The sequence below is a fragment of the Xyrauchen texanus genome, chromosome 4 (genome assembly GCF_025860055.1).
Source record: "Xyrauchen texanus isolate HMW12.3.18 chromosome 4, RBS_HiC_50CHRs, whole genome shotgun sequence".
Classification (NCBI taxonomy): Eukaryota; Metazoa; Chordata; class Actinopteri; order Cypriniformes; family Catostomidae; genus Xyrauchen; species Xyrauchen texanus.
Window position 1 is genome coordinate 31,369,892 of NC_068279.1, and position 27,240 is coordinate 31,397,131.

The following is a 27,240-nucleotide window of genomic DNA, read 5'->3' on the forward strand; positions in this document are numbered from 1 at the left end:
CTGTAAAGAGACATTTGGTGACATTCATTGTCAATGCCTGCTTTTTGTTTGTTTTGTATTAGCTATTATCTGCATTTGTAACTCATAAAACACAGCCATGGTAATGACAGCTAACACAGACCTTTTTCTAAATATTCCTCTCTTAGTCAGCCTTTGAGCAGCGAAACACTCCTCTGTCCACGCGCTCGAGCGAGAACTGCAGAAGAGCTGCGCTCCAGTTTATGAATGGATGGGAGTGGCGCTGGAGTGTGAGTGTCAGTGTCGTCACGGTGTTATAGGCGCTGACGTTCGTCGGTGGACTTGACAGGACAGCAAGTGGACTCCGCGACAGCATACAACAACAGCCAGAGCGAGATAGAGTCGGGCATCTGGGGCAAAAGGCGACTGCTGGCGATACGGTGAGCACACAGCGCTGTGGGCAATTCACATGTTGGAGGGATGGGTGGATGGTTAGGGGAGACAAAGGAATCGCAGGCATTTAGTTTTCCATTTAGTTTGTCCACCCAGATAACTTGAACGCGTTTATGGACTGAATAATAAAAAGTTACATTCCTTAATTTTGATGCTTATATTTTATTTTATCCTAAACTATTTAAGCACCGAGTTTAGGATCAGTGGGTTTAATATTTACCGACAAAGCTTCAAATAGAAGCTTTGTTTGGTCGTTTTTTGTCTTTGTAAAATACGTTGCTACTATACACCGATCAGCCACAACATTAAAACCACCTGCCTATTGTGTAGGTCCCCCTCGTGTCACTAAAACAGCGCCAACTCGCATCTTAGAATAGCATCCTGAGATGACATTCTGCTCTTCACAATTGTACAGAGTGGTTATCTGAGTTACCATAGACTTTGTCAGTTCAAACAAGTCTGGCCATTCTCTGTTGACCTCTCTCATCAACAATGTATTTCAGTCTGCAGAACTGCCACTCATTGGATAAAATTTTTTTTGCCACCATTCTGTGTAAATTCTAGAGACTGTTGTGTGTGTGCTTGAAATTCCCAGGAGATCAGCAGTTACAGAAATGCTCAAACCAGCCCGTCTGGCACCAACAATCATGCCATGGTCCAAATCACTGAGATCACATTTTTTTCCCCATTCTGATGGTTGATATGAACATTAACTGAAGCTCCTGGCCTGTATCTGAATGATTTTATGATTATATAATGGATGATTGTTGGTGCCAGAAGGGCTGGTTTGAGTATTTCTGTAACTGCTGATCTCCTGGGAACCGTCACATTTTAGAATATACTCAGGATGGTGCCAAAAGCAAAAAACATTCAGTGAGGGGCAGTTCTACAGACTGAAACACCTTGTTGATGAGAGAGGTCAACAGATAATGGCCAGACTTGTTTGAACTGACAAAGTCTATGGTAACTCAGATAACCACTCTATACAATTGTGAAGAGCAGAATGTCATCTCAGGATGCTATTCTAAGATGCAGGCTGGCGCTGTTTTGGCAATATTAGGCAGGTGGTTTTAATGATGTGGCTGATCGGTGTATGTTGATGTGTTAAAGTGTATTCCTACAAAGTTGTGTGAAAGTGGAGAGATAATTTTGACATTCTCTTTTTCAAAGGCGAGACAGATTTAGAGGCACGAGATAGACAACTCACATCAGCACCACTATATCCAGCCCCACTGTGAGCCCGTCTGAAGATTTGGGCGAGAAGAGCCCGTTTCCGCTGTATGAAAGAGATTTTGAACTGAAGCACATCGATTCCCGGAACGTCAAGAGATCTCAGAAATTTTGGTCTACAGCGCTAGTGTTTCCCACAAGAGTCTTGGGCTGTCCAAACTCAATGATCAGTTTTTTATTTTATCCTTATGGAAGAAGGACTCAAACATGTCTCATTTTTAAAGTAAAAGGCAGTGAGCAATTTATTGACGCGTGTGCTGTGCACCCCGAAATATTCCTGCGGCGAAATCACACTAAAGGTAAGTGTTTTTACAGACAGAAACGTTTTTGCATAGCTTGAAATATGATTGTGATACCCTTTTCCTCCTGTATTTTGGTTCAGGTGTGTTTTCTTTTTTTTCGTCAGTTTTTAAAAATTTAGTCTTTAATTCATTCTTTGGCATGTGCTTTAATTAAGGCTGATGTCATTATAAAATGTTATTTCTTTTTTGTATGAAGTAATAGAGGTGCTTTGTGCATGAGGAGATGAATTCAATAGCTTACACTGTTTCTTTGACGGCACCAAATTCACCAAACTTGCTACTTCCAAATAACTACAAACTTGTCTTCAGATAAAGAGAACTGCATCATTCACTCTTCTGTGATTTCTCATCTTTTGCACAGTTCTGGCTGTTCTTCAACCACCCTAAGATGCCTAGACAGCATTTGTGGGCCCTTGGAGTACTTTTGTGAGCTTTGTAAATGCACAATTATGTCCAAAAATATTGCAGGTGCATAAGATGCCCACTAATGCTGTCTAGATAGGCAGCTTAATGGCTTTTGGAATCCAGCCAGTGTTTGTTTTGTAAACTTTATCATCAAGTGTCAGTGAGCCACTCATGTAATATGGGGTCTGAATACATTGCATGATTTTACTAAAAGAACACATACAACATGTTTGCGACAAGAGAAATCTCGCTCCTTCGCTGGCAAACAAATTTAAATTGCTTCCACACACACAAACTGAGTTTTGGGGAGTTCACACAGCTGCGTAAACACTGATTGTCCGGTCGTAGTCCACACTGCACCCTCACTGATGTATTTTCTAATAATTAATCAAAATATACAAGAATAAACACATGATAATAGCTAATGATAGTATCATGGTAGATAATGATAATAGATTTTATTTTAAATTATTTAAAACCAATTACAGATGGAAATTCTTATGGTTTGTAGATCACAAATGAAAATCTTTTTTTTTAAAGATGTGATCTACATTGGTGGCTGAGTTCATGGGTGTTTCTAGGATTTAAAAACTTCAGGGGCTAAGGGTAAAAGGTGTTTAATGTTCTAAAGTATCCCGTTACTTTTTTATAGTATGAGAAACTGTTCCTAAAGATTCATTCTGTGCGGCAGACGTCTGAACGACTCAATCACGAACGGATTCAGACTGTTTGCTAACCCCTTTGAGCAATTCACTGAAAACAACCGACTCAAAAAAGTGACTCATACAGGAGACAGACATTTTTTTTAAAGATTTTAGCAAATCAACAATCCATCTTTATGAAATAAGGACTTACTAAGTAACAATAACCAACATTTACTCCATAACTCTAACTTCAGTTCCATTCAAAACAGTTCTGAACAAAAAACATTCTGGGCTAAAAATGTTTTGCCTTAATGACGCCCCTGACTGAGTTGACTGATCTATATCAACTAATTTAATGGGACCAAGTCCGTTTCTGACCATTTTGCCACCTTAGGTGAGATCCCTATTGGCACCCCCATGGGGGACAGGGTAGAGTGAGGGGAGCTGTAGGTATATTAGAAAAACAAACATTTGATATTAATTCAGTGAAAGAAATTAAGGCACAACACAATTTCGGAATTTTTGTTTGTGTTTTGGCCTGTGTGATACCGCCCACTGCCCATTTCCCAATAGTATTTCGACACCACGGGTTGCCAGATTTGAAACAAGTTAGCAGGAAAATACAGCACGCTGCAGCCATGGATGCCAGCAAAACATCTAGCTAACATTGAGAGAGTTATAAAAAAAATCCACATGAGCTGGTTTGTAATTTGCAAACAATAAAAGCATTGCAAACGTATACATTAGCTGATCAATTTACAGTGTTAAGTTTGCCTGTTCCTGTGGCGTGTCCTCTACCTGGCAACCCGCGTGAGCTTCGAGTCTGTGGAGGAGGTGGTGGGGAATACAACTCTCTACAATATTTTAAATGTGGACTGCAGTACCCATTTTAAACGCTTGATATCAATGTTACATATTGCTCCTTTCAGCCATAACACAATAGAAAAGAAACAGCACAAAGAAATTAAGCTACAACACAGTGATATTAAGCTATAACAGAATTAAATGAATGAATGAATACATATTGTGACAGTCTGACTCAATGCATGCGAGATCATGAGGCTGTTCGGAGATAGCAGAGAACTGCTTATTCCACTGCAATCACTCACAATATAAGTTCTCCAATCAACAAGTCAAAAGAAAAGTTCCCCAGTCAACGTGTAATGGATTTCCATGGAGGAAATTTAAACAGAAGACACTTCAATGTATGGTAGGAATATATACAGTATATATGTCTATATATAATTAGAATATAAATATAAATAAATATGGACATCTACAATTAGAGTTCTGGTAGAAACCCAACCAGGCATGTGTTGTTCACAGCACTTCAAGGAGTGAGCCAGTACACACCGGCAATGATGCAAAAATTATGTTACACTATTGCTCAGATGCCGAAATTATCCCCCATCACCCCTCTGATACCCCATATCACCACCTCCACTCACCGTACAATAGCAGCCAACCAATCAAACACCAAACGGAATTTAAAATCGATACAATACAGGCATCACATTTTAGCAATCTCAACACTTTATTTTGAAAAAAGGAAACATCAGTGAACAGATTTGGTTCTCAGGATGGTTAACTTTGGTTTCACTTTCCATTTTTTATTAATGCAATAACAGTAATTTGACTGATGTATGTCAATAATCTGTACGCTTCCCTCTTATTGTTAAAAAAACCCTACTGTTTTCTTTCTTCCATGGTACTACATATATTTTGTATTAAAATCATGGTTAGTTTTAGGGTTTGGGTAAGGGTTAGACATAAGTTTAGGTTTAGGTTTGGGTTAGGGGTAAAGAAAATCATAATAACATTGTTAGTTGGTTCAATTATTTTGTCGAAGTAAAAGCTGTGCATTTTTGAACGAGCCAACATGTTAAATTTAGCATCTCTTTAAATATTATTATGACTTGTCAAAAAGACTGCTTGTTTTTTATCATGGCAGCGTTTGCATTTCTGTATTTTGAGAGTATGTACTGAATTTGATCTTACTTCTTGACCTTGGATGAAGTATGTTCTATAGGTATGTGGTATAAATACATTCCCAGACATAAAATGTCCGCCATGTTTGAAATGATGTATCAGTAACAACTGAAAATCTATTAATTTGGGTGTTGTTAAATAAGTAATATTTAACCACAAAGAATGAACGTTCTTGTTACAGAAAGCACTTACACTTGAACACAGTCGCCCAGCTCACAGTTTTCTGATATTACTGTATGAATTTGTCTGATTTTTTAATCTAATTTGACTTTTCAGAATATCAGCAGTTGCAGCAGGTCATTTAGGTATTGTTCACCTACTCTATCATGAATTCTAAGTCTCCAGACATCTTACACAAATATCTTACTACTTTTTGCATACTGTGTAACAGGGAAGTATGCAAATTCGGTCAAGGGGTTTTTCCTCTGGCCGAACAAATGGATTGATATAGTACTGTAGCATATGCACATTCATTACACGCTGTACCTGGAGGCACATCTGAGATCAAATTTTTATTTCCTCTAAACCTCAAGAAATGAGAACTTTTGACTCCTAGATCTCTCTGATATTAGCACATTGCTCATTAATAGGAACCGTCATTTAGCTGCAAGTAAGAATAGACTCACACAGTGCATGAGTGACAGTGCTGAAAGACGTGAGGACAGGGAGGTGTTATGCTGGAATCACTCAGTGATCTACTGCTCTCCCCCTCCTTGTCTTGGTTCCTTCCTTTCCTACTCTCTGTCAGTCTGTTCATGTGTGTATGCTTTGAGATTCATGGAAACTGCAGATAGGGTTGCACATTGCACAACTATTGACACACTTTTGGGGAGCAAGAACCCAGTCACCCAAGACTGCTTGCCACTACAGGAGTCAATGCCTCCTGAAGTTAGATTACATTTTTCATCTTAAAGTATTGTTTAAATTTGACAAAGTTTAGATTTTTTTCTTTCACATTATTACACAGATAATGTGCACTGCAAAAAACTGTTTGCCAATGAGTTAAGAAAAATAAACTTAAAGTAATATTCCATGCTCAATTCAAGTTAAGCTCAATCAACAGTATTTGTGGGTTAATGTTGCTATAAAAAATATTGGTTACAGTACTTACAATAGAAGTGAATGGGGACAATGAAAGAGAATATGGCCAATTTTTGAAGGGTTTAAAGGCAGAAATGTGAAACTTATAATTTTATAAAACTGCTTCTGTTAAAACCCATGTATTATTTGAGCTGTTTGTTGTTTAAATTGTAATTTTTACAGTCGTTTCTGGGTTTGTTGACATTACATCGTCATGGTAAAGAAGTTGAAAAATTGTTTAACATTGCACAGAAAATGTTTGTAAGTGATTTTATCCCACTAAAATCACGTTTACACACATATCCTTTATGTCCTGTATTTAAAGTTAAGCTGTGTTAATCAAAATTATGCTACAAATGCTGTCAATTGAGCTTCACTTGTTTTGAACTGAAACATTCATTTAATTCAAAGAAAACAAGCTTACTTTTCGTACCCCACTGGCATATACACTCACCTAAAGGATTATTAGGAACACCATACTAATACTGTGTTTGACCCCCTTTCGCCTTCAGAACTGCCTTCATTCTACGTGGCATTGATTCAACAAGGTGCTGAAAGCATTCTTTAGAAATGTTGGCCCATATTGATAGGATAGCATCTTGCAGTTGATGGAGATTTGTGGGATGCACATCCAGGGCACGAAGCTCCCGTTCCACCACATCCCAAAGATGCTCTATTGGTTTGAGATCTGGTGACTGTGGGGGCCATTTTAGTACAGTGAACTCATTGTCATGTTCAAGAAACCAATTTGAAATGATTCGAGCTTTGTGACATGGTGCATTATCCTGCTGGAAGTAGCCATCAGAGGATGGGTACATGGTGGCCATAAAGGGATGGACATGGTCAGAAACAATGCTAATGCCCAATTGGCACTAAGGGGCCTAAAGTGTGCCAAGAAAACATCCCCCACACCATTACACCACCACCACCAGACTGCACAGTGGTAACAAGGCATGATGGATCCATGTTCTCATTCTGATTATGCCAAATTCTGACTCTACCATCTGAATGTCTCAACAGAAATCGAGACTCATCAGACCAGGCAACATTTTTCCAGTCTTCAACTGTCCAATTTTGGTGAGCTCTTGCAAATTGTAGCCTCTTTTTCCTATTTGTAGTGGAGATGAGTGGTACCCTGTGGGGTCTTCTGCTGTTGTAGCCCATCCGCCTCAAGGTTGTGCGTGTTGTGGCTTCACAAATGCTTTGCTGCATACCTCGGTTGTAACGAGTGGTTATTTCAGGCAAAGTTGCTCTTCTATCAGCTTGAATCAGTCAGCCCATTCTCCTCTGACCTCTAGCATCAACAAGGCATTTTCGCCCACAGGACTGCCACATACTGGATGTATTTCCCTTTTCACACCATTCTTTGTAAACCCTAGAAATGGTCGTGAAATACTCAGACCGGCCCGTCTGGCACCAACAACCATGCCACGCTCAAAATTGCTTAAATCACCTTTCTTTCCCATTCTGACATTCAGTTTGGAGTTCAGGAGATCGTCTTGACCAGGACCACACCCCTAAATGCATTGAAGCAACTGCCAAGTGATTGGTTGATTAGATAATTGCATTAATGAGAAATTGAACAGGTGTTCCTAATAATCCTTTAGGTGAGTGTATGTATATATATATATATATATATTCTTGTTTTAAGCAAAAACCTCACTAAATTGTTATTTTATTGTTATAATAAAAACTTTATGTCTTTTTTTTATATATATATATAGCTTTAAATATATCTTGTTTTAAGGGTCTATGTAATGTTTATGCTTGGGTAAATGGGGTAATTCTGCACCCTCTTGTGTTTTTTCTTTTTCTTTTTTAATTCTGTAGATCCAATGTCTGTTTGGTATGCATTGTTTTAAAAGCTCAAATGTTGAATACAAATTTCATTTAATTTTTGTTCTCATGGGCTGTGGTTGATGTACATCAGGTTTTACATCTCTGGCTTGACATTGGACATTTTTTAATTACGTGTCATGCTTTGTTTTTCTTTTTCTCTGAAACAGAGAGTGATGCAACTGACATAGATATTTCAGCTTACTATATTTGAAGGAAGACTACTTTAACATATAAAGCACAGTCCTCGAAATGCAGTCAAAATGAAAGTTGTAACAGTTCCTGACTGTGTTGTATTTACTAAATTAATTATGCAACTCAGCACAAGACGTTATAACTAGTTTACATCAATGAAATCATTTCAGTGCTGCCTATGTTCTACACCATTCAGCCACAACATTAAAACCACCTGCCTAATATTGTGTGGGTCCCCCTCGTGCCAACCCGCATCTCACTCATACTCAAACCAGCCCGTCTGGCACCAACAATCATGCCATGGTCCAAATCACTGAGATCACATTTTTTCCCCATTCTGATGGTTTATGTGAACATTAACTGAAGCTCCTGACCCGTATCTGCATGATTTTATGCACTGCACTGCTGCCACAAGATTGGCTGATTAGATAATCACATGGATGATGGTTGGTGCCAGACGAGCTGGTTTAAGTATATTTGTATCCGCTGATTTCACACACAACAGTCTCTAGAATTTACTCGGAATGGTGTCACAAGCAAAAAACATCCAATGAGGGGCAGTTCTGTGGATGTAAATGCCTTTGTGACAGGGCGAAGGGTGGGCTGGGTGATAATTCTGCACACCCAGTCCCTTATCAGACTAATTAAACCTCCTTGAGAGGGATAAAGGCTGACTGTGGATGGTGGTGCGAGAGAGAGAGATTGTTTACTGGAAGCTGACCATCATGTGTGCGTTTGTGTCTTTTTGTTCATTTTTATATTAAAACTATTATTTATATTGTCAAGTCGGTTCTTGCCTCCTCCTTGCCCTTTTCCCCTTTACAGCCTTGTTGATGAGAGAGGTCAACAGAGAATGGCCAGACTAGTTTGAACTGACAAAATCAACAGTAACTCAGATAACCGCTCTGTACAATTGTGAAGAGCAGAATGTCATCTCAGGATGCTATTCTAAGATGCGAGTTGGCGCTGTTTAGTGACACGAGGGGGACCTATGCAATATTAGGCAGGTGGTTTTAATGTTGTGGCTGATTGGTAAATACAGTATGTGCTCTGGAATTTTGTCCTTTTTTACTGTACTAATTTGCTGGAAACCAAAGGCTTTTGGGTGTGATTTAGCCAGGCAGCTGACTTTCTGGGCTCATCCTAAATTCCAGTTATGGTGCCATTCAGTCATACTAATTTGCACTCATATTCATAAATAATTCATATTAAATATTTTATCATTTTGCGGTTGGTATCTAATCTGTTTGCTTCGACGTCACCCTTTTATTTTACACTTTTATGAAGACATGCCCCAATTTACTTATTCCACTTGGGAAACCTGCAAAAACTGACAAGACCTGCTATTTTGCTCATCCAAAAGATGCAATCTTTAGGTTATTCTCACACTTTGGACAAACATTTATTGAGTGACGAGTCTTTCCAGAAAAATCTTCTGGTTAAAATTATATTGTAGACTATCAAACAAATGGCTTGCACTTAATTAAGTTTTATTAGGCCTTTCATTTTAATGAATGTTAAAGCCTTTAAATAAATATATAGATTTTTATGCTAGCTTATGTCCTGCTTGGGAACCTATAAAAATTCAATTACACATGATATTCAGTTATTTTCTCTTTCTTTCACGGCAGCAGCGGTGTTTCTTGTTGTGTAAATGTTCAAAAGCGCAATATTTTCATAATGACTTCTTGATCTTCAGCAAAGACATAAATCACGCTGAATTGCTGAGAAGTAAATCGTGTCGACTCTCTCTCCAAGCTTCACCCATTGGCTGTTCGTGGAAAATGTCATTCATTTCAGTGCACAAGTTTCAGGGTTGACCACAAACTCAGGAACAAACTCTGAGTTGAAAGAGAATGTTTGTAGTGAGTCTGAGTTTGTTCATCTCACTTCATGCAACAGTGGTGGTTCATTTTCATTAGTTTTTTTCCTTACATAGCAGAATAACTGCAGTGCTATGTACTTCCCCATTCTGCCTGAGGTGGACAGCCAGGTTCCAGTTTTGCTTGCAGTGCTTCAAAAACATTTATTTTGGAATGCTAACCTATTTATTCAACTTGATTATCAAATGAGGTATTTCCTCCTGCACCCTGCTACATTGTTTTTAATGTCAAGTTATACTAGTTTTTCATTTGCGTGGAATACAATATAGATTCTTTTCATTAGGCGTGCCTTGTAATTACATTTTGTGCATTAATACTTTATGTTCAGCTAAATGCACCTGTAAACACTACATGCTTACAAAACAAATATTGATTTAATATTTACATTTGTAGTATTTTCTTAAATCCAATTCCCTATAATAATATAATAATAACCTCCATGAAATATTTCCTGTGTCACATGCTAAATAATACATGTATATGCATTGTTAAAGCCCAAGAAAGGTTAGTTTTGCAATTGTGTCAAAGTTCTTGGTTGTCCTGCTACAAAGAGTTCAAAGCGATCCTTCCAAAGACCGTAAGACAGTTTTCAAGCTCTCTCTTGTCTTGTACAGAGTTTTAGCATGTGACACAAGAAATATTTCATGGAGGTTATTCAGTATATAATTTTAAAGTGTTTGTGTGTTAATGAATGAATGAAACAAAGGAGCTTCTTTTGGATTGATGGCATGGGGGTTTGTTCAGAAGAGTAGTCGTTCATGTGATGACCATTAAGTGAGGAGGTTTCGGATTTACCACATGTACAAAGAGAGGTCTTGGTGCATCCACAGAACTCTCTTTGTTCTCGAGACAGTTGACACTCAAAAGAGCAGCTTTTAATGGACTCTTTTCAGGCCTCAGGATCGTTTGTTTTGTGTCAGCAGAGCTGAGTCTTTAATTTATGACGTTGAGGAATTTCCGTTTTGGATCCTGGATTCAAGTCATTTTGCATAGCAATTGTTCGTTCTTCTGCCCATAATATATTACACAGCCCACTGAGTATTTTAATTTCATCAATTGTGATTCCATGGTCTAAAAAGTAAGCTTAAGTTCTGTAAATTATCCCCTTAAACTGAGCTTATATCAATGCATCGATTTGTTCTTATGACTGCGGTTTTTGTGGAAAGCAACAGTCAGTATCAGCAATTTGCAACTGAGTGCATAACAAACTGGTTATAATGTAATTTATAGATCATGAGAGGAATTTGCACCTGATTAAAATGAAGATGGCTTTCATTATCCTTTGCTGAACAGTGCAAGAGTAAAGAAAAAGTGCAACATTTTTGCAAAAATGTTCCCTCAGCTAGCCTGAGTCATCTCAGTCAGTATATTTCTAAAACCAAGCTATGTGTAAAACTAAATTACACAATTATTTCAAGCCCAATATTGTCTGATTATAATGAATGAAGCTTGTGATTTGGCGCACAAAGTGCTCTCGGCCCCGGTGCAGCCCTGTGATTAAACAACTGAGTAAAGCCTTAATGAGACCAGCCTCTTCATTTGAGCAGTTGTGGTTAAAGATGTTCACATTTAACACATGAGTCACATCCTGCTAAGAGGGGCAGCACTTTTATCTCCTAATCTACAATAAGATTAGGATGTCTTGCTTATAGTTAAGATATGAACCGCAAAGTAGGTGGTAATGAAAATCACATCTGATTCAAGATATCTTATTCGTTATGGGATAAGCATATAAAGCCTAAAGTAGCTCAGATAACTTGTCACATCATATGGGGGATTTCACCCAAAAATTTAAATTGTTTCAGAATTTACTGACGTTAGACAGAAACAGGGACTAAAAACAGTTCAATGAACAAAAAACGAAAACTAACGAATTTTTTAGCAGAAAGTAACCAAAAATGTAACATAGTGATTTTCAATTGTTTTTACATTTTTATTTTTAAATGCTGGTAACTGGTTATAACTGGTATATTTTGTTTTGATAAAATTTTGCATTTATGCGTTTGGCAGATGCTTTTATCCAAAGCGACTTACAGTGCACTTATTACAGGGACAATCCCCCCAGAGCAACCTGGAGTTAAGTGCCTTGCCAACGGCTGTGGGGCTCGAACCAGCAACCTCCTGATTAACAGTTATGTGCTTTAGCCCAATACGCCACCACCATAATTCCATAATTTTTTCAAAGACTAAAGGGTTTATCACAGCAAACTTTTGGAAAAACACCACTTCTTGTTACCCCAAAAAATTAAACATGAGCTTTGATCCTGAAGGAAACTGCTGCATCACACATTTCTTTGCCTAATTGTCTGTTGTGGATATTGCATTCTGTGAACACAGCTATGTATAATTACTACATATACATGCACGGCTAATCCAGATACAAGGAAAACATTATTAGAGGTAAAAAGTACTTTTCTCAGTTGTTTCCAAGTCTTCACTGAATTAATGTTAGATATGATTCATTAATACAGATTTAATGCTGCCTGGTTTTGACTGAGAAGCAGATCTGTAAATAAAATTATACTTAACTGATAATTAACCGCTTTTTATTATTTCTATGCCAATATATCCACCACACAGAAAACAAAAGAGACTGATTTTCGCTTATTGTGGTGAGGCAAGTGGCTTATTTTGGGCTTTTTTTTCCAGACCATGTAGCTTGTTTCACTTGTGAGATCTGGCAACACTCCAAATGGTATTTAACCTACCCATTAGCGCAGAGTACTGTCATTTTAGGTTTGGAACAACAAGAGATTCATGGCAGAATTGACAGTTTTGTGTGAATGATTCCATTAAGTACAGGACATATTTGAAGCATTTATTGTCTCATGTTTGATTTGATATAGTCGTAACAATTTTTTTATAGAATATGACTGTTTAAAAAGAAATTGATATAGATTGTTTCCAGATTTACATAAAGCAGAAGTGTCTGCAAGTGTCTCAGTATACTGGCAACCCCATCCTATTGAGGCTTTACCGGTCAGGCATCCAGAGAATGCTGGTGAGTTCTTTCACTTGACCCAAAAAATTTAATAAAAACACACCAGACCTATGACCAATCCCTGTGTCTTGGAGGCTGCTCAAGCAATGCGCTATCTGTAACACCACAGGGAAAGGAAAACATATTTGAAATGATGCTAAAATGTCTGATGGGGGATGCTGCTTGTCAGTAATTCGACAGAATGAGGGGTCGATTTGTCAATTTCCCAGGTGATCATGTTGGAAAATAGGCCAGTTGGGCATTATGTTCTTGTTGTTTGTGTATAAATGTGGGTGGAGCCCATGCACTTAAGAACTTGTTTCATATTACAAGGAATACGTGTCCTTATGAAGACTTACTGATATATGAAGATGCACTTTTTAAAAACCTTGTGGAAATGTCACCTAGAGTGCTGTACATAAATCAGAACAGTAAGTAGGTCACATGTTGCACACTGACAGCTGGTCCGAACTCACAGTGCTGACATACTTGGAAAGCTTGAAATTGTGGGTTGATAAGACAGTGTGGCTTGTCCTTATGCTGTGGAGATAATGTATGTATGGTGAAAACAAACAGACTTCACTCTGTCTAACATTCCGTCTCGACATCCCCTCTTAGCCCCCCTCCATCATCCCCTGTCTATCTTTTTGTCTATCCCATTTTCAGCATTCCAAGGGGCTTTATTGGCATGATAAACAAGAGCTGACATTGCCAAATAATTAATAAACAGCCCACATACTGTACATTCACATGCATGCACACACACACACACACACACACACACACACACACACACACACAAAGACGTATCAGTGTTAATTTTTTGGAACTTAAGTAGCACACTGGAAGTGATGTAATAGCTGTAGTTTCTCTGCAAAGTTGGGTCCACATAAAAATATACAATACATTAATTTTATAAGGTAAAATATGGTGGGTAACCACTATGCATATATGCAGAATAGATAGTCACATGGACAAAACTGGGTGGTTACATACAGAAACTACAATGCAAATACAGAAAATACAAAATCACATGGAAAAATTGTTCTGCTTTCTAGTTTTAGAGAGCTATACCCTCAGGTTCTTCAAGTAGTGAGACTGGGTGAAGTGAAGAAGATGATGAGGAAGAGCTGAATTGTGATAGAATGCAGTGAGATGGAGGCAGTGATACTGAGAGTAGGGATGGAGATTAGGGAAGTGATACGTTGTGATGGAGACCAGAATACTGTTGAAGATCAGGAGAATGAACATAGTGCTGGATTTGAAGCACTGAACCAAAACAAATGGCAGTTAAATTAAGATGCAGTGACCATTCTTATCCCTGAATGGAAATCAACATGCGCATATGCGGTGTTAAAAAATCACAATTGTATCAATACTACTGGTCCTCCCATGCTGAGATTCAAGGCACATACATCTAATATCATCTCTTGTCCTTAACTGAGTGGTTGTTACTTGCTTAAAACACCTAAAAAATGACCTTTGACCCAAAACCTAAAAAATCTGATCCCACATTGGTTTTGTTTTGATGGTTTGAAATATGTTCATGACAAATAATGTTAATGTTTATAAGAATTTCTGTGTCTGAGCCTGAAAGGGTAAAATATTATTTCTTTCTTTCTCTCCATTCACCCACTTTTTCCTTTTTTCTGTTGTTTTTTTTTTTAAACCTTATCTTTGTTTGGATAATCTGCACACAACCTCTCAAGCCTATCACTTGGGTAACTCTATGCCACTGTTTGTGGACTGATACCAGGAAACCTCCCCCTGTTCTGAGAATGTCAGTCTCATATTTTTCTCCACATTATGCACTTAAGGACTTGATTTGTTTGAAAACTTTATGTCCATGGCACTTAGCTATTAACACAAGTTATTAGTACCCATGTCAGGAGTGTGAAGCATGCAGTTCACTGTTCCTACTAAGATATTGCATCAATGAATGTTTGTCCACTGTTATCGCTCTACTGATGTAGCACGACTTCCTGTTTATGCCTTCACACGGATCAACTTCATAGACATTTTGCTGCTTAAAAAGATTCCTCATTGGTTGACCTACTTTGGCTAGACAGAAGGTAAATAGGTTTACTGTAGGTACAAAGTGTTATCCCTCCTGTTATGATAACTAAACTTACACTGGTACCATGTAAATCAGTCTGTGCCGGGCTCAGTTTGTCATGCCTATTATGGGCAGTGTGTGAGTGGTGCACATGAAGGCCAGCACAGGGGGTCCATCCAGCTCGTATCCCCTGTGCTTGGGGAGCCTGGACAGTCAGTGAGATGCATGTTAGTGTTTTAAATAACAGTGAATGTGTGTGTTTATTTAAGAGAGAAAGGAGGAGGAATAAGTGTATAATATAAGAAATGTCCGAGAGAGATTTTTAGTATCTTAGTAGTTTTAGCATTTGTCTAAATATGGTTATGTGTATGCTTATGACCTATGCTCACATCCTCAAGCCACAATAACAAACATAGCTCAACTCTGCAAGAGACACTATATAATATTTCCCAGGCTTACCCTTCATCCACCCTGTCTCAGCTAGAGCACGCTACAGTAATTTATGTTTCTGCCCTACATTTCCTTTGCTTTGTCCATCCATCATGCCTTGTTACCACTGTGCAGGCTGGTGGTGGTGGTGTAATGGTGTGGGGGATGTTTTCTTGGCACACTTTAGGCCACTTAGTGCCAACTGGGCATCGTTTAAATGCCACGGCCTACCTGAGCATTGTTTCTGACCATGTCCATCCCTTTATGGCCACCATGTACCCATCCTCTGACCTCTAGCATCAACAAGGCATTTTCGCCCACAGGACTGCCGCATACTGGATGTTTTTCCCTTTTCACACCATTCTTAGTAAACCCTAGAAATGGTTGTGCGTGAAAATCCCAGTAACTGAGCAGATTGTGAAATACTCAGACCGGCCCGTCTGGCACCAACAACCATGCCACGCTCAAAATTGCTTAAATCACCTTTCTTTCCCATTCTGACATTCAGTTTGGAGTTCAGGAGATTGTCTTGACCAGGACCACACCCCTAAATGCATTGAAGCAACTGCCATGTGATTGGTTGATTAGATAATTGCATTAATGAGAAATTGAACAGAATTTGGCGTAAACAGAATGAAAACATGGATCCATCATGCCTTTGCTTTGTACTGTCATATTGTCACTATAAGATGTCTGACTGTACGTTAGAGGCTCTGACACTTTCACTGATCTTATATTATGTTTTGTTTCAGTTTAAACCATTTCATAGACAAATCCTACAATCCCAATATGCTCTCTCTCTCTCTCAATTCTCCATCTCTTTCACTCTTATTCCAAGTGCTCCGGAGGGGCTACAGGGGCATCAGTTTCTCAGGGTCCGCTGCTGTACTGGCACTGGCATGCCTGTGAGAGTCCAGCTGGGCCTGAGATGGATGGCAGAAAGGGCTGCATTGACTGAAGTGTGGGAACGGGCTGTATATGCTTCACTAAAATCAAAGTCAGACTTTGTGCAATGTCATCAAGCTCAGACCTCATCAGCAGTCTGAATGTTTGAGAAAGGAGTTTTTTTTTAAAGTGTTTGTTTAAATGAATATGGTTGAAATTGGAATACTATAAAAAGGGGCATTACCGTGTTGTGTGTGATCTTTGTTCTCTTTGAACTTTTTAATGTCTGATGTCTGTCTTTGCCAGTAGACATCGCTAGAGGTCAGTGTTCATTCATTTCTTTAGTGGATTACAGGGACAAATATCAATGAGTTTCCTGCCACTGTATGTCTTAAATATTTAACGATATTTGTTTAGAGCAATTACATAATTATTTTCCAGGAAATTTTTCTATTTTGTTTTCCCTCGTATTCTGCTTTCTATTGACACAGCTGACGAGCCTTATGAAATCAACCTAAGCTAAAACATTCATCTAGATGTTATCAACGTGCCAACAGTGAATAGCTTCTCCTGGATAGCTGCTGCTCAAAATATTATATTAAAAAAATCATTGATAGTATACTTAGTGCCAATAAAGATCTTTTGCCGAGACAAGATTGGCTTTCTGTAAAGATGACAGCATGTTAACCTGCTCCAATAAATGTATGACCTGCTCCATCACTTTCAGTCCCTTCAACCCAGAGACACGTTTTGAGTCTTATGCACTAATGTAAAAAGGAAAGCATTTAAATGAATATATCAGAAATTATTACATCTCGACAATGTTTGGAGTAGAAACATATTGTTTGAAAGCTTAGACTTTCCTTCTCATTAAACAAAAAATCTGCTTCTGTTTCAAAGTGACTCAAAATGATGGAGCAGGTCACAGTTATGTCACAGCTGTCGACCTTTTTTGAAAAGGACACCTTTAAATTAATAAGGGTTTTCCCATTACAAAAAGAATATTTGTAATTATTCTTATTGACTATTTTTTTAAAGACTTTTTCAAGAGATCAACTTCGAACAAAAAGAGGTACAATATTGATTGGCAGTTTGCAAATTAAAAGTTTACCACATGCTCCATCGTCTTGTTCTTATATGATATCTTTCAGAGATACGGTACATTGTTCATTTTTCATGGATCAAATAAGTAGGTGCATTCAACAAAATTCTGAGGACACATTACAGTTATAAAACAAGTGAATTAGGTCTTCCTCATTCACATCACAAAATTTATATTTGTTATCAATGTCCATGTTTAGATAAAGCTGCATTACAGGGGGACATTTGGGGTAAATTTACTGGAAATTTCCAGTGTCAGAAATTTGAGCATTCCAAAAGATTTTCCCCATAGGATAAACTTTATGCTACTTTTGAAATATTGAAATATTTGTCTAATGCATGTATTGTTATAAGGGGACTTAATCATTTAAAGCCATCTACTGTTAACTCTATAACAGTAGCATTGCATTATCTTTTCATTAAATTAAATGGCTTTTCATTAGCTGTATAATTCAGTTTGGCATGTCTTTTACAACCGATGAGAATTATTGAAAGGAAATAAGGAATCTGTATGAAAGCATACCTGATAATACATAATATTTCCATCATAGAGTATATTGTTACTGTCTGTCGTATTGTCAGTGATGACACCCTGTGTGACAGAAAAGTGAAGTAACGTCTGCGCTATCGTCATATCAGATAACGTCAGAAATATCTTGTGAATATCCGGTGCCTCAAGAGATTCAACGTGTGACAGGAGAAACTCAGTGTTTGTTCCGCCGGAGAAAACGTGTGCCTATAAACAAATGACTGGTAGATTGTGGGTTAACAGTGCGAGATTTACAGACGGGGCGGGGCCATTGGGTCGGATGTTTTTGATTGGCTGCCTGTCACCGCGATTCAGGGGAGAGTACAGTTAGTTTACGTGACGCAAAAGCAGGGGCGTGTCATCGGCTAAATCAGCTGTAGAAACATTAACACCCCTGCGAACGCCCCGAAATGAGAGCTCACCTATAAATGTCAATAATTCCAGGACAAAGAGGCACCTTAGTGAGAGTGTGGGAAGTCTAGATGTAGAAAATTTACTTCTTCACTACATTCGGAAAACTTGTTTCAGGGAATCTATCGGCTCAACAGGAAGGCGAGAGGGAAGATGCTGCCTTTGTGACAGCCGTAACACCCCAGCGAGCTTAACACAAAACAAGTCGAGAGTTTTTCAGAGTCGTCCTAATCATTCAAAGCTTTTATTTGATCTCCTGCGCCCGGTTAAACGGGAGCCGGGAGTGAACCACGAGCAAACTGGCATGTGGGTCAATTCTGGAAGCGTCGGAAGGTAAGGTGGTGAAATTTCACTTTTGCACACCAGCGACGCGAGTCACATGTTTCAACAATCTTGCAGCATTTATCTGCGAATTCCCAGCCACTGTTGCATTCTTAGGGGCCGTTCACACCGAATGCGTGCTTGTGACAAAAACAACGAATAGAGCACAACGCAGTTGTCTAGAGATGCGTTTTAACAGCTTAAGTTGTTTTTTAACGTGACACGACGTCTAAAAAACGTTCAAAGACCAACGTGTTTACGTTGGAAAACAATTGGGAAAACCACGCGAGCGGGCGCAAAAACGTGTTTGATTTTGAACGTCCACTGACAGCTGCATCACAACTGACCAGTTCCCTCGATAAAAACACTAACCACCGCCCATCCATAATGCGAGATGTTGGAAGCGTATCTTTGTGTGTGTTTGTGACTGCTCTTTATCTCCACTACTTCGCTTTGGACAGTTTGTTGTTTTGCATCCTCTCAATTTTCAGTATATTATGTATCTTATGCTAATTTATTCATTTCCAGCTGTATATTGTGATTCTGCGGCATGCATTGGCTTGGCTCCTGTTTCCCTGCATCTCTCTTTCTTATATGAACTCGCATTTCATTCACTGGAAGTCCCTTTCATCTTAAAGCTAGAAATCTCAAAATGACACCCTGGTGCAGGGTTTTATTTCTTTTTAGACATAAGTTCTTCCATGAATCCTCATGAGCAAGAGATGTTTGTCCTTTGAAATCCAGGGACTAATCCTGTTTTCTGTTCAGAACTTGATAACACAATTGTGATGCAATTGCAGTTTTAACGTGAGTCAGATTTTTTAAGTTCGCATAATGTAAACTTTATTTTACCCTCTCCTTATTTGACTCAAAATGTTGATAATCATCAAACATGCAAGAATGCTGCTCGATCATCCAAAGCAAAAATGCTCTCAGATAAGCTCTCACAATCCGCAATATTATAATAAATTCACTTTGACAGGTCCATTGAGAGCTGAAGTCCGGAGACTATTTTTTTCCATGACCAACGTTAATGAGTCACTCTTTTCTCTCAAGAGCAAAGGCTCAGTGGCATATAAATTGCACCTGACTGCTGAGGTCCTTGTGGCCAATGACGCATGTGGGCCACTGTGCTATATGGCTAAGCTCTTGGTGAATGCTAATTGGATGGCTACATTGTTAAGAATTATCTTGACTTTCATGCACATCTCTCTGTGTTTCCATGAGTTGCGAAGATGTCTTTCTTGCTGACATGAGCTTGAATGTTTATTGTCAGGGGGCCTCCTAAAGCCAGCTGGAAAAATGGTTGCAGTTGCAATCAGGTAGATGGTTGTAAAGCACCAGCAGGTATTGACCCCACATAGTTATAATGTTGTAATATACTGTCTGCCTCACCATTGACTTCATTGAAACACAATGAAGTTTTAAAATAGTTAGTGAGTCACTTTTCCCTCTTCTTTCTTGTGCCTTTTCTGATTCCAGATATGTGGAGCATGTAAAGCAAGCCTTAAAGGAATAGTTCACCCATAAAATGAAAATTCTCTCATCCTTTACTCACCCTCATGCCATCCCAGATGTGTATGTTTTTTTTCTTCTTCTGCAGAACACAAACAATGATTTTTAGAAGACTATAGCTGCATTCACACTGCCAGCGACACGCAGTGACAAAATAACCTCATCTCATTCATTTTCAGTGAGAGCTGGCGACTTCCAGCAACTCGTGCGACGGCGACCATTGGTGACCGCATGTGAGTCACATGGGATAACCTCCTTTTGGGCACGATTATGTGGTTCTCGCTCTCAATGGGGCACGTGGTAAGTTGTGCGTAGATCGCGGAGGGTAGCATTAGCCTCTACATGCTGTGAGTCTCCACGGTGTCATGCACAACAAGCCAAGTGATAAGATGCGTGGATTGATGGTCTCAGAAGAGGAGGTAACTGAGATTCGTACTCCGCAACCCTGATTGAGGCGAGTCACTACGCCACCACGAGGACTTGGAGCGCATTGGGAATTGGGCATTCCAAATTGGGGAGAAAAGGGAAGGGAATTGTACCCTTTGGAACAATCTTTGCATTGGGAGCGTGCCTATGGTGTCTGGGGGCCCTCGTAGTCACAGGGCCCTGTTTAGGGGCCTTGTATAATCCGTTAGTAAAATGTTAAAGTTTTTTTTTTGCAATATAAATATGACAATTTACCACCCTGTCTCAGGACCTCTGTCTGAATGCTCTGTTTTGGCCTCAGCTACTCCTTTAAACTATGGATGTGCGGAACAACCAATTTCACTGACATTTAAACTAAACTTCTGGAGTTGATTAGTCTAAAAAGAAACCAGCCATCAGGAAACAGTCCAGATAAATTGTGTTTATGCAACCCATTTAAAATACTTGATCTATTCCAAATCCAACACTAAATTCCACTGAAAAGGGGCATTTATCTATGTCGTGCTCATCTGTATTATCATCGTTGTACATTAAATATAGAGTACAACATGCATTCACCTTTAGCGAGTACAGGTTTATTTATTGTAAACAATTGAATGAATAGTGCAGGACCAATAGAGCAACTGTAACCCTGTTCAAAATGGAATTCACCACGTAAAAGTTACTTAACATATTAAAACAGTCAGGACATTGTTGAAAATAATTAGGCTAAGGCAAATCAACGAGAGAACGTCTGCGCTGAAAAGTTGCACATTTTACAACATGCAGTCATGCATTAGCCATTAATCTGATATGACAGCTGTTCTGTAACAGTTACAATGTAAAAAAAAAAACTTTGTCTGTGATTTAACCTACAATAAACCTAATGTATTACAAACATTACGTCACATGGAATAAAAGAGAGTTTAACCCTTTAAGCAGTCAGCACCTTGTTTAAAATAGCCTTCTTAATCAGCAGATTAAGAAATGGCATTCTTAGCATAAAACAGTTATTTTCTAGGCTACTTACTCAAAAGCATGCATTTTTTCATGAGCATAGTTATGGTCCAGTGATAGACAGGACTTGACTCACCTGAGGTTGGAAAATACCTTCCAAACATGCACAGATTTAAAGAAACCTAAAATATGAATATCTCAGACTTTCAAGCCATTTGCTTCCCGCAACACCACCGAAGTGATTTCATAGCTACTTAACTATGCTGACTTTGCAGGTCTAGTGAGTGGACAATTTCCTGCACATGCTTCGAGTGAGAGAGGGAAGCAGCACACGCAACCTGAGGTGAAATTAAACTTTGGATCTGCTCCAGATATTCTGTTTTAAATAATATTTGTATTATTAATTATTTATAAATGTGTAACAATAATATGACAGTAATTTAAGTGCAGCCTCTGTAAACCTAAATATGTAAAAATGTTGAACATTTTAATGGGGTAAAATATTAACCGACTATTAATTCCAGTGTTGACTAGCAGCATCAGAACCGTTTAGTCAACTAGTCTTGCATATCCCTAATTTAAATGTCATCATAAACGGCAACTGTTCTGATCAGCCTCAAGCCATGCGTCACATCAACGGACACTCACAGTGTAGACCGTGTGTCAGCACCATCAAACAGTAATGGTATTTGAAATATTCATGAATGGAACTGTTTACTGCGTTTTGATCTGGTCCAAATGTTTTAACTTCCCTATCCTTCAATTCCTTGGCAAAGCTTGAATCGTTTTATGACTGGTTCACAAGCAATTACACTGCTACAAGTTGACAAAACATGCAGTCTCCTGTTTTTCTTGTGCGACGGAGTTCTGCACCACGACGGGGCACATATTTTGTGAGCGAGATGATGCACCCCCATTTTTCCCACAGCTGTTTTGAAAGCATTGTCATGTGGGTACGCCTACGTTGTTATCAAAGCAACCCATGCAGATAGGTTTGCGTCTGAATGTGCAAATATGATTTGAGCACCTTTAACATCCAGCTTGTGTTTCTTTGAATGTGCTTGATTTAGTTTGCGTATTGTAGTTTGTTTTTGCAAAAGGACGTTTATTTGCTCATTAGCTTTAGGACAGGTGCTCTCTAAGAGGGAAGGTTTGCTGAGGATTCTGGTTATGTGGTTATGGGCAGAGCAGCCTTTGCCACTGGAGCTGTTATGTAACACACACACACACACACACACACACACACACACACACACACACACACACACACACACACACACACACACACACACACACACACAGAGTATGGGGGGGGGTGAGCAAGTCTTCACTGCCCAGCTCTATAGAAAGACCGACAGACAGACAGTGGGAATGAACAGTCAAACTTACTGAAGAATTCTCTTTTGATATTCATCTAGTGAGGAGATTCTGAAAGTGTTTTTAATCCTTGTTCAAATGTAGTGTTTTCCACAAGAAATACAGGACACTGATAAAGTTTAAGTGAGGTTATTGGAGGATATCAGACAGTTTATTTTTCAATATCAGTCATATTTGCTTGTTGGTTTTTTTTGTCCAAAGCTGTGATATTGCTCTCTCAACCTACATACACACCCAGGCTGGCAGGACTGAATACATCAGACGAACTGTTGTGTGGGCCGAACAGTGTTTGTGAATGGAGTGGGCGTCTGCCACGCGTTTCATCTCTCTCTCTCTCTTTCTCATTCTCAGACCTCACCTCCTACTGTTTCTATCACTGCCTGTCACTAAAACAAGTGCTAGTGTGGCACACTGCACATCTCATTCCCCATGACACAACACTGACTCACTCAACTGACTCCGCTAAATGCTACATGAGGCATCCATAAGCCACTGGTATCATTGCTTTCATTATACACATTTGTTTGTTGTGTTTGTGTGTTCCAGAGAAAAGGATGCTGTATACTTTGCTTTCTACAAGCTCTGACCAAATGTTCTGTTGTTTTTAAAGGAAGTTATTCACTCAAAATGTATTGTGAGAATTTACTTACCCTCACGTTGTTCCAAACCTGTATGACTTTCTATATGCAGAACACAAATGGTCTGTAAAAGGTATTGGTTACTAGTGTGCGCTGCAATTGTGGTTACCATCCTGCCTGATGCCTCACCTCCTTTGACGCTTCTTCTGAGTTTCTCCGCAGTGATGCGTCACTGCACCGGAACTGCTCTGCACATGACCACTATGCACACAAGCCTACGAACACACCATCCTTCTCCATGCTGCAGTCTGTGCTGGTCATTGTTCTGCGGACTTGGATCTTTAGTCTCATCCTTCTTGACATTTACAGTCAGTTGGCCGTCCGTTTAATGCAGTCTGTTGTAATAGCTTTGGGAGACCACGGGGGGGGATAACATAAACTACTTAGTACATTTGTGCAGCTGGTGTTTTGCATAGTGTTTCATTGTGGATAATGTTATGTTATGGCAGCTAAACAAATTGGTGAGTTTTGGGGAAGGGCAAAAGAAGTAAAGTTTTGAATAATTTTGGATTCTGGGTTGATGGAACAGGCCAATATCCCATATGAACAGATATCATGGTGAATGGCAGGTATGTGCAGCGATAGGCAATGAACAGGTACAACCTACAATTGCGGAAGCTTTGAAACCTAGGAAAAATTATCAATTGATTCACCACATGCCAAAAATTTAAGAAATTGTGCAGCTTTGTGTACTGTAATATGCAGCCGATTAAAGGAATAATTCACTCAAAATTTAAAATTCTCCACCTTTTATGTGCAGCAATGACAACTTTGCAGATCCTTGACATTCTAGCTGTCAGTTTGTCCAGATACTCGGGGGACATTTCACCCCACACTTCCTGTAGCACTTGCCATAGATGTGACTGTCTCGTCGGGCACTTATCATACACCTTACAGTCTAGCTGATCCCACAAAAGCTCAATGGAGTTAAGATCCATAACACTCTTTTCCATTTATCTGTTGTCCAATATCTGTCTTTCTTTGCCCACTCCAACCTTTTCCTTTTTGTTTTTCTGTTTCAAAAGTGGCTTTTTCTTTGCAATTCTTCCCATAAGACCTGCACCCCTGAGACTTCTCTTTACTTTTGTGCATGAAACTGGTGTTGAGGGGGTAGAATTCAATGAAGCTGTCAGCTGAGGACATGTGAGGTGCCTATTTCTCAAACTAGAGGCTCTGATGTACTTATCCTCTTGTTTATTTGTACATCTGGCCTTCCACATCTCTTTCTGTCATTGTTAGAGCCAGTTGTCCTTTGTCTTTGAAGACTGTAATGTACACCTTTTATGAAATCTTTGCACTTAGCATTGTATAACCTTCATTCCTCAAATGTCTGACAATTACCTAGAGAAAGCGGTTTCTTTTTTTTTTGCAATTCTTTACCTAATATTGACCTCAAGACATGCCAGTCTATTGCATCACAAAGACAATGTTAAGCTTCATTTAATGAGCCAAATATCTTTCAGCTGTGTTTGATATAATGGCAAGTGATTTTCTGGTACCAAATTAGCAATTTAGCATGATTACTCAAGGATAAGGTGATGGCTGCTGGAAATGGGGCCTGTCTAGATTTGATCAAAAATGACTTTTTTCAAATATTGATGGTGCTGTTTCTTTTTTTATTATTTTTTTTTTTTTACATGATTTATGTCCTGACTATACTTTGTGATTAGTTGAATGCCATTTTGGTGAATTAAAATACAGATTTCCTTCTGAAATGGAAAATCTGTACATTATTCCAAACTTTTGGCCACCAGTGTATATTGTTTTTCCAGCTGAAGTGCTTGGCAAGGGGTGAAAAGAAAAAACCCAGTTTGTGTTTGATTTTCTCAAAAAATGAATGCCCTCTAATGTGACTTGTTGGACAGTTTCTTAAAAAACAGTGAGATACAGTGCAACTGTCAAAGACGTCCAACTTGCTAATGTTTACATAGAAAAACAAATGACAAATCAACACAAGTTTTGCGTGTATGACCCTAAGAGAATTAAACAGGAAACATTGTGGTTTGTGCTTAGTAGGTTCAAGTGCACAAGCTCACACCCACACCTCTGTACTCACTGCCTCTCTTTTTGCTTGCTGATAAGACAAGTTTTGCTTCTATGAAAATTAGGTCAAGGTCTCCCAGCTTTTTACAGGCTATGCAATAATTCAAATCTTTACATTCACAGCACTTTGGTGAATATCACACAACATTTAGAACTACCATAAAGATTACCGTTAAATGGCACAAAGATGTAGTAACATTCACCGCTTGGCTCATTTGACATGACACACCACCCTTGGTATGCAACCTTGAGTGAAAGATGCTTCCTCCAGAGCACCTTTACCACTGACAACATTCAGATCTGACTTCTCTGAAACCTTCACAGAGCCAAAATCTCAAGGGAGGCAATGACGTCTCCTTTATGAGGAACTAAAATGAGCTCCCCTGCTCTTGATTTAAAGCCATCTCTGTTTACCTTTTATGGGTGAATCTGACATTACTAATTTTGGTCAGTATCTCTACCTTCCTCTATGCTTCTCTATGAGTGAATTGAATGAATTTGAACAATGTTTAGACCCCAGCTTGTCATTTGAGGCCTGAATTGTGACATCTTTGTCAACGGAATAATAAAAAGTGGCCGCATTAATCTTTCATGAATTCTTTTTATGGAACGTTAGATGACTAGGACAGCAGAGCTCTGGACGGCTTGTAATATAGATAACTGTATCACAAGAAAGCACTGCACTTTGTTGGCAAAGGATGTTGTTTGTGTGTTTGTTCGAAGTAATTCTTAATTGAATTTTGTAAGATCTCTTTGGATATTGTGGATATTGAGTTACAGTCATCATATTTGTTGGCACGCAGGTCTCTTAATGGTTTGTTTCCGCTGCATCCCTCAGCAGAGAAGCTTATTTTCTCTCTCTTCAGAGAGAATGGCATCAGATTAATGCCACCAGAACTTGAATTTGAAAAAGCCTCTGAATTCATGATCTTGAAAAGAGTGTAATTTGATGTTGCTGTTATTTTAAAATATTTTGTATGGATTTACCTCATAGAAATTCAGGTTGCAAAATTTGAGGATGACATACGGTAATGCAAAAAGAGCAAACAAGCATAAATGTAATCCATCTCTCTCTTGGACAACTGCAAAGTGATGGAAACAACTCCAAATGATTTTAAACAACTGTGACTGCAAAAATACAAAAAGGTATCCTTTAGGGATACTTATTATAATGTTTCACAAATGTGAAGATCAACTTAATCAGTCATTTGGATCTAAAACCTTATATCATTTTAACATTTAAAAATGTCTTGAAATTGAGACCAGAATTTCATGACCTGAAATCCACCACTTGAATATTTAAAATTGAATTTCACAAACTGATCTTCTATGAGCTAAAATCACACACAAGATTTACAAGTATTTAAAATGAACAGCAAAATTTTTTGATAACATCAAATTTCACTCATGATCATCAGGTACTCTTTCATGATCATGAATTTGGAGGCCTTTTCAAATTCAAGATCTGTTGATATTAATCTGATGCCACAAGAGAGTTGCTGCCTTGGCCTCAGGGTTTTAAAACCTAAGGGTTTTAAAGGGATAGTGTTCCCAAAAATGAAATTGCTCTCATAATTTACTCAAACTGACGTTGTTACAACCTGTATGTCTTTGTTTT

At 38.7% G+C, this 27,240-nt stretch overlaps 1 protein-coding gene across 2 annotated transcripts in view; it reads left to right on the forward strand.

Annotated features, from left to right (window-relative positions):
* Positions 1 to 320: 320 nt before the first annotated feature.
* Positions 321 to 27,240, forward strand: part of LOC127635178 (rho-related BTB domain-containing protein 1-like) — a 55,729-nt gene continuing 28,809 nt past the window's right edge. The window contains exons 1-2 of one of the 2 annotated variants that reach the window (XM_052115052.1): positions 321 to 398; positions 1,582 to 1,940. Coding sequence is in view for 1 of the 2 variants with exons in the window: in XM_052115045.1 (XP_051971005.1) it covers positions 18,671 to 18,699 (29 nt within the window). In the remaining variant the exon portion in view is untranslated. Of the gene's footprint in view, positions 399 to 1,581; positions 1,941 to 18,366; positions 18,700 to 27,240 lie in introns of those variants that run through there. The other variant, XM_052115045.1, reaches the window with a different exon arrangement.